General features: G+C 44.8%; 1 protein-coding gene across 11 annotated transcripts in view; it reads left to right on the top strand.

Annotated features, from left to right (window-relative positions):
* The window catches only part of WDR59 (WD repeat domain 59), a 151,611-nt gene that overhangs the window by 10,369 nt on the left and 127,825 nt on the right, over positions 1–13,417 (top strand). For all 11 annotated transcript variants that reach the window (XM_054534137.2, XM_054534136.2, XM_063717762.1 and 8 more), the window contains exon 2: positions 8,799–8,848. In XM_054534137.2, coding sequence (XP_054390112.1) covers positions 8,799–8,848 — 50 coding nt within the window. The remainder of the gene's footprint in view (positions 1–8,798; positions 8,849–13,417) is intronic.

The raw sequence follows: 13,417 nt of genomic DNA, 5'->3' as shown, positions 1-13,417 counted from the left end.
TCTCTTACCAGTTAAGGAGCAGTGGAATGCTCCTAAAATCCACGTTCTAGATAGCAGCCAAGAGCCACCCTTGCAAGCAGGCCTCACAAGGATAGTAGCCTCATGCCCGCTGTGCCAACTCTTTTCTGCACACTACCTTGTAGACTGGCTGTGAGGATTAAATGACAATATCTGTGCGGAGCACCTAGCATAGTGGTCAGTATATGTTAAGCAGTTGATAAATGTTAATTACCATTATTATTAAATTAGAAAACTGGCCTAAGGAAGCAACACACTTGGCCTGACAAAATAGCCCTCTCCTCTGCCCTGTCATTTTGCAGATGAGGAGTGTGAGCCCCAGAAAGATAAGGTGACGTACCTAGTAGTACCTAGTGCGTGCCATTTTAGTTTGTGGGAAAGTGAGAATGTTTCCATTTAATTAAATTTAATCAATTTTTTTCTTTGTTTTTGAGATGGAGTCTTGCTTTTCACCCATGTTGGAGTGCAGTGGCATAATCTCAGCTCACTGCAAATTCCGCCTCCTGGGTTGAAGCAATTCTCCTGCTTCAGCCTCCTGAGTAGCTGGGATTACCGGTGCCTGCCACCATGCCCAGCTAATTTTTGTATTTTTAGTAGAGACAAGATTTCACCATATTGGCCAGGCTGGTCTCGAACTCTTGACCTCAGGTGATCCACCTGCTTCGGCCTCCCAAAGTGCTAGGATTACAGGCGTGGGCCACTGCGCCTGGCCAATTTTTGTGTTTTAGTAGAGACAGGGTATCGCCATGTTGGCCAGGCTGGTCTTGAACTCTTGACCTCAGGTGATCTGCCTGCCTCGGTCTCCCAAAGTGCTGGGATTACAGGTATGAGCTGCTGCGCCTGGCTGAATTAATTAATTTTTAATTTTACAATCCACCATGACATTCAAAGAATGTTCTCATTTGAAAGAGAAGACTTCCTGAGCAACACCCCTATTGCTGAGCGTGTGAACAAGAGTCTCCGATAGGTAACGTGTAGTGAGTGTTAGACAAGGATGGCTCAGAAACTGTTGGGCCAAGCATGGTGGCTCACGCCTGTAATCTCAGCACTTTGAGAGACCAGGGCTGGTGGATCACTTGAGCCCAGGGGTTCGAGACCAGCCGGGGCAACAGATTAAGACCCCATCCCTACAGACAATGAAAAACTTGGCTGAGCATGGTGGCTTGTGCCTGTGGTACCATTTACTCAGGAGGCTGAGGCAGGAGGATTGCTTGAGCCCAGGAGTTTGAGGCTGCAACGCCACTGTGCTCCAGCTGGGGTGATGGAGAGAGACCCGCCCCCCACCCCCACCCCAATCTGAAAAACAAAACAAACCAGCTTTGGCAGCAGTGTTCATATCTAATTTTATGTTTTTTTGAGACGGAGTTTTGCTCTTGTTGCTCAGGCTGGAGTGCAATGGCGCAATCTCGGCTCACTGCAACCTCTACCTCCTGGGTTCTAAGCGATTCTCCTGCCTTAGTCTCCTGAGTAGCTGGGATTACAGGCATGCGCCACCACACCTGGCTAATTTTTTGTGTTTTCAGTAGAGACGGGGTTTGTCCTTGTTGGTCAGGCTGGTCTCAAACTCCCGACCTCAGACCTCAGGTGATCTGCCCGCCTTGGCCTCCCAAAGTGCTGGGATTACAGGCGTGAGCCACCGTGCCTGGCCAATATCTAATTTAAGTAGAAATTGGATCTTGTCCTTTGAAATGGTCGGACGCTTTTAATAATCAGTGGTTTTCAGTTTGTGGCTTTAGTCTGTAAAACCTCTTTTTTTTTTTTTTAAGACAGTCTCGCTCTGTCACCCAGGCTGGAATGCAGTGGCTCCATCTCAGCTCACTGCAATCTCCATCTCCCAGGTTCAAGTGAATCTTGTGCCTCAGCCTCCTGAGTAGCTGGGATTACAGGTGTGCGCCACCATGCCTGACTAATTTTTGTATTTTTAGTAGCCATGTTGGCCAGGCTGGTCTCAAACTCCTGACCTCAAGTGATCCACCCACCTCGGCCTCCCAACATGCTGAGATTACAGGCGTGAGCCACCGTGCCTGGCCTAGACATGAGTTTTAATCGAATTCTGACTGCAAAGCCCATGCATACCGTTCCTGCTGCAACAGGCTACCTCCATTTTATGCCTGGAGAAAGGGCAGAATTTTTCCTCCCTTTGATAAATTGTGGTCTGTTGCTTTGGATTGCTGAAACCAAGTGCTTCAGAACACTGTTGCCTTTGGAAGTTGACTCACCAAGAAGTTTTTTAAATGAGGACAGCAGCAATTTGTAGTCTAATAGAGTCTTATGGAATTGATTTCCTTCATTAGCCATCAGTTAGCTTGACGTTTCCAAATTATTAATTATACTTACTCCAAGAGAATAAGAATCAAATATCACCATCAATTCTCATTTCATAAAGGGCAAGTAATTCCTAAAGTGTTAAGTGTGCCAAAAGTCACCATCCTTCTTGCAGTTGAAGGAACAAAGGCTTCTAAGAAGAACTTCATTCTCTTCTGTTTAAAGATGCCTGTTTTGATAGAGAGCAGTCCTGGACAGTAAGTTTGTTTTCCTACAGTTGAGGAGGACTTTTCAGTATGGAAAAGCAAGAGTTTGGCTGGGCATGGTGGCACATGCCCATAACCCCAGCCCCTTGGGAGGCTGAGGCTGAGGCAGGAAGATTGCTTGAGCCCAGGAGTTCAACACCAGCCTGGGCAACATAGTGACTCCCCATCTCTACACAAAATTTTGAAATTAGCCGGGTGTGGTGGTGTGCACCTGTAGTACCAGTTACTTGGGAGCCTGAGGCAGGATAAGCACTTGAGCCCAGAAGTTTGGGGTTACAGTGAGTGCCACTGCACTCCAGCCTGGGCAACAGAGTGAGACACTCTCTTAGAGAGAGGCTGGGTGCGGTGACTCACACCTGTAATCCCTGCACTTTGGGAGGCCCAGGCAGGTGGATCACTTAAGGTCAGTAGTTTGAGACCAGCCTGGCCAACATGGTGAAACCCCATCTCTACTAAAAATACAAAAAACAGCCAGGCACGGTGGCAGACACCGGTAATCGCATCTACTGAGGAGGCTGAGGCGGGAGAATTGCTTGAACCCAGGAGGCGGAGGTTGCAGTGAGCTGAGATTGCGCCACTGCACTCTAGCCTGGGTGACAGAGCAAGACTCCATTTCAAAAAAAAAAAAAAAAAAGAAGAAAGGAAGGAAAACTGATGAAAATTTTACAGTATAAAGTGTATGGGTAAGGTACACAAATCTTTTTTTTCTCTCTTTTTGGGACCACTGTCAGAAACACAAAATTTTTTTCATCACATTGTTCTAATAGAATGTCTCACACAGCAGGCAGTGAGCTATTGAAGTTTATTGTCCTAGGAGGTATTAACGAAACAAATGAACTTTAAAAGTTTAGATAAACTCGTGGGTGATAAATTTTTAAGGGGAATTATCAAGAGAAACTACCAAAAATATTCTCAGAGACGTCAAGGAACACCTTGGTACAACGTGAGCTGGAAGAACCCTGATTTTGACTTGGTTCTGACCTACCATCTTTTTTTTTGGCTTTTTTTTTTTTTTAGACAGGGTCTTGCTTTGTCATTTAGCCAGGAGTGCAGTGGTGTGAACATGGCTCATTGCAGCCTCAACCTCTCGGGCTCAAGTTATCCTCCCCTCAGCCCCCCAAGTAGCTGGGACTACAAGTGCGTACACCATTCCTGGCTAATTTTTTTTTTTTTTTAAGAAATGTTGTTTCACCATGTTGTCCAGGCTGGTCTCGAACTCCTGGGCTCCAAGCGATCCTGCTGCCTTGGCTTCCCAAAGTCCTGGGATTATAGGTGTGCACCACCATGCCCAGCCACAACAACCATCTTTCATACTACAGATTTTTACAGAGCACCTCTGTGTACAAAGCACCTTCCTGGGTGCTCTGGGAGAAATGAAATAGACCATGCTCAGCAGGGACTCATCAGCTAGTTGGAGAAGAAAGATGCGTATAAAAGTAACTAAACACAAAGCAAATTGTGGCAAGTTCTGTGATGGAGGGGCAGAGAAAGTGCATTTGGAAAAGGTGGAACCTGCTTAGAGAGGTCCCTGGGAGAGCTGTTTTTTTTTTTTTTTTTTTTTTTTTTTTTGAGACGGAGTCTCTCTGTGTCCCTCAGGCTGGCGCATCTCAGCTCACTGCAAGCTCCGCCTCCTGGGTTCACGCCATTCTGGGAGAGCTTTTTAGGGGTGGTATGTCTTGGGACTTAGAAGATAAGTAGAATTAAGTGAAATGACAAATGACAAGGTATCACATTGCCTGCCTTTAAATTATAGTACAAGGCTGTGGTAACTCAAACAGCATGGTACTGCTACAAAACTAGATATATAGACCAATGGAACAGAATAGAGAACACAGAAATAAAGCTACATACCTACAACCAACTGATCTTTGACAAAGTTGACAAAAATTAATAATAGGGAAAGGAGTTCTAGACCAGCCTAGGCAGCATGGTGAAACCCCATCTCTACCAAAAATACAAAAAATTAGCTGGGTGTGGTGGCATGCGCCTGTGGTCCCAGGTATGTGAGAGGCTGAGGTGACAGGATCACTTGAACCCAGGAGGCAGAGGTTGCAGTGAGCTGAGATTGAGCCACTGCACTCCAGCCTGGGCAGAAAGTTGAGACCCTGTCTCAAGAAACCCCCCAAAACTCCACAAAAATTAGCAGGCTGAGGTGGGAGGATCATTTGAATCTAGGAGTTTGAGGCTGCAGTGAGCTGAGATCGTGCCACTGTACTCCAACCTATGTGACACTTTGGGAGGCTGAGCTGGCGATCACCTTAGGTCAGGAGTTCGAGACCAGCCTGAGAAACATGGTGAAACCCAAAGAATACAAAAATGAGCCGGATGTGGTGGCACATGCCTGTAATCTCGGCTACTTGGGAGGCTGAGGCAGGAGAATCGCTTGAACCCGGGAGGCAAAGGTTGCAGTGAGCTAATGCCGTTGCACTCCAGCCTGGGCAACAAGAGTGAAACTCCATCTCAGACAAACAAACAAACAAAAAACAGGCCGGGTACAGTGGCTCACACCTGTAATCCCAGTACTTTGGGAGGCTGAGGTGGGTGGATCACAGGGTCAGGAGATTGAGACCATCCTGGCTAACACGGTGAAACCCCGTCTCTACTAAAAATACAAAAAATTAGCCAGGGGTAGTGGCATGCACCTGTAATCCCACCTACTTGGGAGGCTGAGGCCTGAGAATCACTTGAACCCGGGAGGCGGAGGTTGCAGTGAGCCAAGATCGTGCCATTGCACTCCAGCCTGGGTGACAGAGCGAGACTCCGTCTCAAAAACAAAACAAATATGTGTTATATATATATATGTTTATAACTAGCCAGTTTAAATTTAATCTGTAAGTGGATATAAAATGCCACTTTACATCTCTAACCTGTCTTTAATCTTCAGCAGGCACCTTTCTTCAGACGGCTGGGAAATTCTATCTCAGTCCTTGCAGGGCTTCCCCTCCTCACTTGCAGTGTGGTCATACAAAAATCCCACAGTCCCGTGGTTCTTAACCCATGTCTAGAATTCCCCACCGGGTGTGCTGAGGGTGGAGAGGGCTTGGATTGCAGACTCCTTTTCCCCACAAAGCACTCACTTTCTCTGGTTAGGTCGTTTTCATTTCCTTTGCTCAGTGTTCCCTTTCTCCATTCCTTCTTTGGGACAGCTTAGTGTAACCTTCCTCAGTGTGCTCCTGCAAACATGGTGGTAACCTGTTTTTTCTAGGGTAGTGGTGGGGAAAATCACATAGGTGGTGTTGTGGTGGTAGTGGTAGTTTTTCTTTTTTAAAATAACTTCCTCTGATATGGATGAGTTATGATAGTCTATTTGCCGTTTTTGTTTTGTTTTGTTTTTTTTTAGACATAGTCTTGCTCTGTCGCCCAGGCTGGAGTACAGTGGCAAGATCTCAGCTTACTGCATGCAGCCTCCACCTCCTGGGTTCAAGCGATCCTTCTACCTCAGCCTCCCGAGCAGCTGGGACTACAGATGCATGCCACCACCCCTGGCTGATTTTTGTATATTTAGTAGAAATGGGGTTTCGCCTTGTTGGCCAGGCTGGTCTTGAACTCCTTACCTCAGGTGATCCGCCTGCCTCGGCCTCCAAAAGTGCTGGGATTACAGGTGTGAGCTACTGCACCCGGTCCAGATTTAGCATCTTACAACAACATCCATTTATTAGCTCACAGCTCTGTAGGTCAGAAGTCCAGGCACTCTCAGCTCCTACATGCTGTCTCAGGTCCTTGCCATGTCCTTCTGTCTTTGCAGCCAGCAATGAGAATCTTCATGTTGAATCTCTCACCCTTTTAATCTCTGACTTCCTGTCTCTGACATCTAGACATAGATTTAAAGGGCTGATGAGACTCAGTTTCTCAGTCTCCCCGTCCTCTAACTTTTCATCATCCCAAATAGGAGCTCTGTACCCATTAAACAGTAATTCCGCATTCTCTACTTCCTGTAGACCCTGGCAACCTCCATTCTACTTTTTGTTTCTATGAGTTCATCTGCTTTAGGTGGAGTCATATAATATTTGTCCTTTTGCATCTGGGATACTCCACTTAGCATGTTTCCAAGCTTCATCCATGTTGTAGCATGTATCAGAATTGCCTTCCCTTTTAAGGCTGAATAATATTCCATTATATGTCTGTACCACGTTTTGTTTATCTGTTCCTCCATTGGTGGACATTTGGGTTGTTTGAGGTCTTTTTATCTTTTTTTTTGTTTTGTTTGAGACCGAGTCTCGCTTTATTGCCCAAGCTGGAGTGCGATGGCATGTCTTGGCTCACTGCAACCTCTGCTTCCCAGGGTCAAGTGATTCTCCTGCCTCAGCCTCCTGAGTAGCTAGGATTACAGGTGCCTGCCACCACGCCTGGCTAATTTTTGTATTTTTAGTAGAGATGAGGTTTCACCGTGTTGGCCAGGCTGATCTCGAACTCCTGACCTCAGGTGATCCACCCGCCTTGGCCTCCCAAATTGCCAGGATTACAGGCATGAGCTACCGCGCCCGGCCGAGTTCTATCTTAAGGTCAACTGATTGGGACCTTAATTACATCCATAAAATCCCTTCCCAATAGTAGCTAGATTCGTGTTCAGTGAATGTTGAATGGCAGGGAAAAGGTGTGTATATACCAAGGGCCTGGAATCTTCAGGGCTATCTGTTAGGATTCTGCCTACCACAGACTCCCCAGAAAGATTACACAGATCTTGTTAGAGGAACTGTCTTGCCCTCCTCCTTATCATCTCCTTACCGTCTGTAAATTGCACAGAGGAATCCTGGAAATGGCATCTAATTTCACTGCCTGCCTTTCCTTCTGGGCTTCTGTCTGCTCCTGACTGGTGCACTGAAGGATGCATATTAATCTCTTTGCAGCCTCCGGTGAGAGTACTCTGGCTTCTTGTCCCCAGTATTACTTATGATGTTTCTTGAGGGTGGACGACTTGAGAAACCCACTAAATAAGGCCAGCGAGGGTGAGGGAAAGAAGGTGCTTACCATTTGTGATTTGTGATTGTGGCAGTGGCAGAATGTGTAAAATGGATTCTTCGTTGATACTCTCTTGGAGAGAACTTAGAGCATTTAATAACCAAACAGTGGCACAAACTGTTTCATGATACTGGCATGAGAGTGCAGCAGGATTTGAACTTGTCCAAAGAAATTCAGGGCAATAACTGCCCGGATTAAAACAAGCCTTGTGCTCAGCCTGAATGCACATTCTTTGGACTCAGTGCCATCTCTTGGGAGTTAGACGTTGGATCCTGAAACGATGTGATAGTGCTCCCTGGGAATTGGGAGACCCGGGAAATAGAAACCAGTTAAATGCACTAGAAATTTCAGAGTGAATGTGGCCTGGGGATGTCAGTATCAAGCGTATGATCTTGGATTCAGCAGAGGTGGTGTTTGAATATTGCCAACTGCCATATGGCTTGAGGAGAAGTCCATGCCCTTTGAAAAGTCACGGGTGTCTTGGGTGTGTGTGGGGTGGGGGTGTCCAGGTTAGGTTTCACTTGGAAGAAGGCTCTTTGTACATAGTAGCTGCTGTTTTCTCTGAGCTAATCAGCCTCCCCATGGGCTCCAGGACTTCCGTCTCTTCAATTTATTTATTTTTATTTATTTTTTGAGATGGAGTCTCACTCTGTTGCCCAGGCTGGAGTGCAGTGGCTCGATCTTGACTCACTGCAACCTCCACCTCCCGGGTTCAAGCGATTCTCCTGCCTCATCCTCCCAAATAGCTGGGATTACAGGTGCCTGCCACAACACCAGGCTAATTTTTGCATTTTTAGTAGAGACGGGGTTTCACCATGTTGACCAAGCTGGTCTTGAACTCCTGACCTCAGGTGATCTGCCTGCCTTGGCCTCCCAAAGTGCTGGGATTACAGGTGTGAGCCACCCCGGCCAGCCTGTCTTTTTAATTTAGAATGTACCAGCTTGGTTGCGTGTAGTCTTGGTGTGGGGGTAACAGATAGCAACTGCCCTGTTGTCAAAAATGAATGTGTACTTGGGAGGCTGAGATGGGAGGATCACTTGAGACCACGAGTTCGAGTCTAGCCTGGGCAACATAGCAAGACCTTGTCTCTACAAAAAATAAAAAAAGTGAATGTGAAATTTGGTTGCGAATTAGAAGTGGGTGGGTAAAAGCATCCACTGTAGAGAACTAATGATACCTGCGAGCTGGGGACTTCTTGGGAGATAGGAAGAGGAAGAGCCACAGAGACCTCTGCCTTCTATCCCCGGCTGGGTTTGCTGGCAGCACTGACTCTGTGTTCTCTCTCTCAGGCAACTGCGATGTCTGTGGACTGTCTTGGGCAGCATGCGGTGCTTTCTGGGTAAGTGAGCTTGCCGAGTTTGTAAACTCGGCAAATCAGGGGGATTCTGGGAACTTGGAAGCTATTCTTAATATTTAAGGATTATGATCATAGGGTTTAGTTCTGATATCCTGTTTGTCTCAGGGCTACTTGGAGGGATTATTTGAAGTTTATTTTAATCTCTGCCCTAATAGGTAAGCAGTAAAACACCTTTGAAGTTTTAGTGACTGGTAGCTTGAACTTGAAATTGCAATTTTCTGTTTACTACAAGACTCAAGGATGTTTGCTACTACATACCTGAAGGATGTAATCTATTATGGTCAAGCAGGTGGTTTCTAGGATTGAAGGAATCTGAGTTCCAGTTTGACGGTGCCACTAACTGTGAGCCCCTGGACATTTATTCAGTTTGGCTTAACTGGACTTTGGTTTTCTCATGAAGGAATTTGATTTCATCATGAAGGAACTGAATGACATAGTTTCTGTAGCATCTTCTGGCTCAAAATTTTTAAGACTCTGCCAATTAAGGGCCATCTCTGCTTTTCTAATAACCCTAACATTGTACTATTGGGATAAAATGTAATAATCAAGCCACGCATGGCCTGTAGTCCCAGCTACTTGCAAAGTGGAGGCAGGAGGATCACTTGAGCCAAGGAGGTCAAGACCAGCCTGGTCAACATAGCAAGACCCCATCTCAAAAAAAAATTTTTTTTTTTTTTTTTTTGAGATGGAGTTTTGCTCTTGTCGCCTAGGCTGGAGTGCAATGGCACGATCTCGGCTCACTGCAACCTCTGGCTCCTGTGTTGAAGTGATTCTCCTGCCTCAGCTTCCCAGGTAGCTGGGATTATAGGTGTGTGCCACCACGCCCGGCTCATTTTTTGTATTTTTAGCAGAGACAGGGTTTCACCATGTTGGCCAGGCTGACCTCGAACTCCTGATCTCAGGTGATCTACCTGCCTTGGCCTCCAAAGTGCCTCCTAAAGTGCTGGGATTACAGGTGTGAGCTGCCATACCCAGCCAGAAATTTTTTTTGTTGGTCCTGGTCCCCTTTCCCTTTCATGTTGCTCTCGAGTACAGTCCTTACCTCTAGGATCCACTGTGTTTCCATTAATGTAGTTGTTTATGAACCCATTTACAAATCAGTGAAAATATTTTCTTTTCTATCAGCTTCATTAATTTATTTTGAAATTGTGTTTTACCTTTTTTAAAAAAGCATACAACATGGTAAACATTTAAAAAGTTCAGAAGGATATACAATGAAAAGTAAATTTCCTTCCTACCTCTGACCACCTCTCCAGAGAAAATTATTGATATCATTTTTTTGTGTGTCATACTAGGTGCCTAGGTAAGGGAAAGTTGGTATCTCTTTTCTGCCTCCAGCTCCCTACTCATTTTTTTTTTTTTTTTTCGAGGTGGTGTTTCACTCTTGTTGCCCAGGCTGGAGTGCAGTGGCATGATCTCGACTCACTGCAACCTCCGCCTTCTGGTTTCAAGTGATTCTCCTGCCTGGGATTATAGCCTCCCGAGTACCTGGGATTATAGGCGCCCACCACCATGCCCAGCTGATTTTTGTATTTTTAGTAGAGATGGGGTTTCACCATATTGGCCAGGCTGATCTTGAACTCCTGACCTAGTGATCCTCCCGGCTCACTCTCACAAAGTCCTGGGATTACAGGCGTGAGCCACCGTGCCTGGCACACATTTTTACTATTTTTCAACATGATCTTGAAGCTTTATATTTCATTTTCTTTCTTTTTTTCTTTTTTTTTTAGAGATGGGGGTCTTGCTTTGTTGCCCAGGCTGGTCTTGAACTGTTGGGCTCAAGCAATCCTCTCACCTTGGCCTCATTTCATATTCTCTCTCTCTCTCTCACTCTCTCACTCTCTCACTCACCCTTTCTCTCTTTCTCCCTTTTCCCCTTTCTTTCTTTTGAGACAGGGTCTCACTCTATCACCCAGGCTGGAGTGTAGTCACTGATGTGATCTCAGCTCACTGCAGCCTTGACATCCCAGACTCAAGCAATCCATCTGCCTCTGCCTTGGCCTCCTGAAGTATTTTCTTTTCTTTTTTAAAAAAATTTAATTTAATTTTAAGTTCCAGGATACATGTGCAGGATGTGCAGGTTTGTTATGTAGGTAAACGTGTGCTATGGTGGTTTGCTACACCTATCAACCCATCACCTAGGTATTAAGCCCCACATGCATTAGCTATTTATCCCAATGCTCTCCTTCCCCCTGGACCCCCAACAAGTCTCAGTGTGCATTGTTCCTCTCCCTGTGTCCATGTGTTCTCACTGTTCAGCTCACACTTAAAACTGAGAACATGTGGTATTTGGTTTTCTGTTCCTGTGTTAGTTGCTGAGGATAATGGCTTCCAGCTCCATCCATGTCCCTGCAAAGGACATGATCTCATTCCTTTTTATGACTGCATAGTACTCCATGATGTGTGTGTACCACATTTTCTTTATCCAGTCTATCATTGATGGGCATTTGGGTTGATTCCATGTCTTTGCTATTGTGAATAGTGCTTCACTGAACATATGCATGCATGTATCTTTATTTTTATTTGTATTTTTTTTTGAAGACGGAGTCTCGCTCTGTCACCCAGGCTGGAGTGCAGTGGCATGATCTCTGCTCACTACAACCTCTGCCTCCCGGGTTCAAGCATTTCTGCCTCAACCTCCCGAGTAGCTGGGACTACAGGTGCACACTGCCACGCCTAGCTAATTTTTTGTATTTTAGTAGAAACGGGGTTTCACCATGTTGCCCAGGCTGGTCTCGAACTCCTGAACTCAGGCAATCCACCCACCTCGGCCTCCCAAAGTGCTAGGATTACAGGCGTGAGCCACCGTGCCTGGCCATATCTTTATAATAGAATGATTTAGATTCCTCTGGGTACATACCCTATAATGGGATTGCTGGGTCAAATGGTATTTCTGCCTCTAGGTCTTTCAGGATTCTCTCACCACTCCTGTTCAACATAGTATTGAAAGTTCTGGCCAGGGCAATCAGGCAAGAGAAATAATGAATATTCAAATAGGAAGAGAGGAAAAAAAAAATAAAATATAAACAGAGAGGAAGTCAAACTGCCCCTGTTTGCAGATGACATGATCCTATATCTAGGAAACCCCGTTGTCTCAGCCCAAAAGCTTCTTAAGCTGATAAGCAACTTTAGCAAAATTTCAGGATACCAAATCAATGTGCAAAAATCACAAGCATTCCTATACACCAACAATAGGCAAGCAGAGAGCCAAATCATGAATGAACTTCCATTCACAATTGTTACAAAGAGAATAAAATACCTAGGAATACGGCTAACAAGGGAAGTGAAGGACCTCTTCAAGGAGAACTACAAACCACTGTACGAGGAAATCAGAGAGGACAGAAACAAATAGCAAAACATTCCATGCTCATGGATAGGAAGAATCAATATCATGAAAATGGCCATACCTCCCAAAGTAATTTATAGATTCAATGCTGTTCACATTAAACTACCATTGACATTGTTCACAGAATTAGAAAAAACTATAAAATTCATACGGAACCCAGAAAGAGCCTGTATAGCCAAGACAATTCTAAACAAAAAGAACAAAGCTGGCGGTATCACACTACCCGACTTCAAACTATCCTACAAGGCTACAGTAACCAAAACAGCATGGTATTGGTACAAAACAGACACATAGACCAATGGAATAGAATAGAGATATCAGAAACAAGACTGCACGTCTACAACCATCTGATCTTTGACAAACCTGACAAAAACAATCAATGGGGAAAGGATTCCCTGTTTAACAAGTGGTGCTGGAAGAACTGGCTAGCCGTATGTAGAAAATGGAAACTGGACCCCTTCCTTAAACCTTATAAAAAAATAAACTCAAGATGGATTAAAGACTTAAATGTAAAATCCAAAACTATAAAAACCCTAGAAGAAAATCTAGGCAGTACCATTCAGGGCATAGGCATGGGCAAAGATTTTATGACAAAAGCACCAAAAGCAATTGCAACAAAAGCAAAAATTGACAAATGGGATCTAATTAAACTAAAGAGCTTCTGTACAGCAAAAGAAACTATCATCAGCCTACAGAATGGGAGAAAATTCTTGCAACCTAGTCATCTGACAAAGGTCTAATATCCAGAATCTACAAGGAACTTAAACAAATTTACAAGAAAAAAACAACCCCATTAAAAAGTGGGCAAAGGACGTGAACAGACACCTCTCAAAAGAAGATATTTATGCAGCCAACAAACATGTGAAAAAAAGCTCATCATTACTGATCATTAGAGAAATGCACATCAAAACCACAATGAGATACCATCTCTCACCAGTCAGAGTGGCAATTATTAAAAAGTCAAGAAACAACAGATGCTGGTGAGGCTGTGGAGAAATAGGAATGCTTTTACACTGTTGATGGGAATGTAAATTAGTTCAACCATTGTGGAAAACAGTGTGGTGATTCTTGGAAGACTTAGAACTTTCATTTTCTTATATTGGGTTTTTTGTTGTTGTTGTTGTTTTGAGACAAGTTTTCACTCTGTTGCCTAGGCTGGAATGCAGATCATGGCTCACTGCAGTCTTGACTTCCAGGGCTCAAGT

The sequence above is a fragment of the Pongo abelii genome, chromosome 18, assembly GCF_028885655.2.
Source record: "Pongo abelii isolate AG06213 chromosome 18, NHGRI_mPonAbe1-v2.0_pri, whole genome shotgun sequence".
NCBI classification, from domain to species: Eukaryota; Metazoa; Chordata; class Mammalia; order Primates; family Hominidae; genus Pongo; species Pongo abelii.
This window is presented reverse-complemented; position numbering and strand designations above follow the sequence as displayed.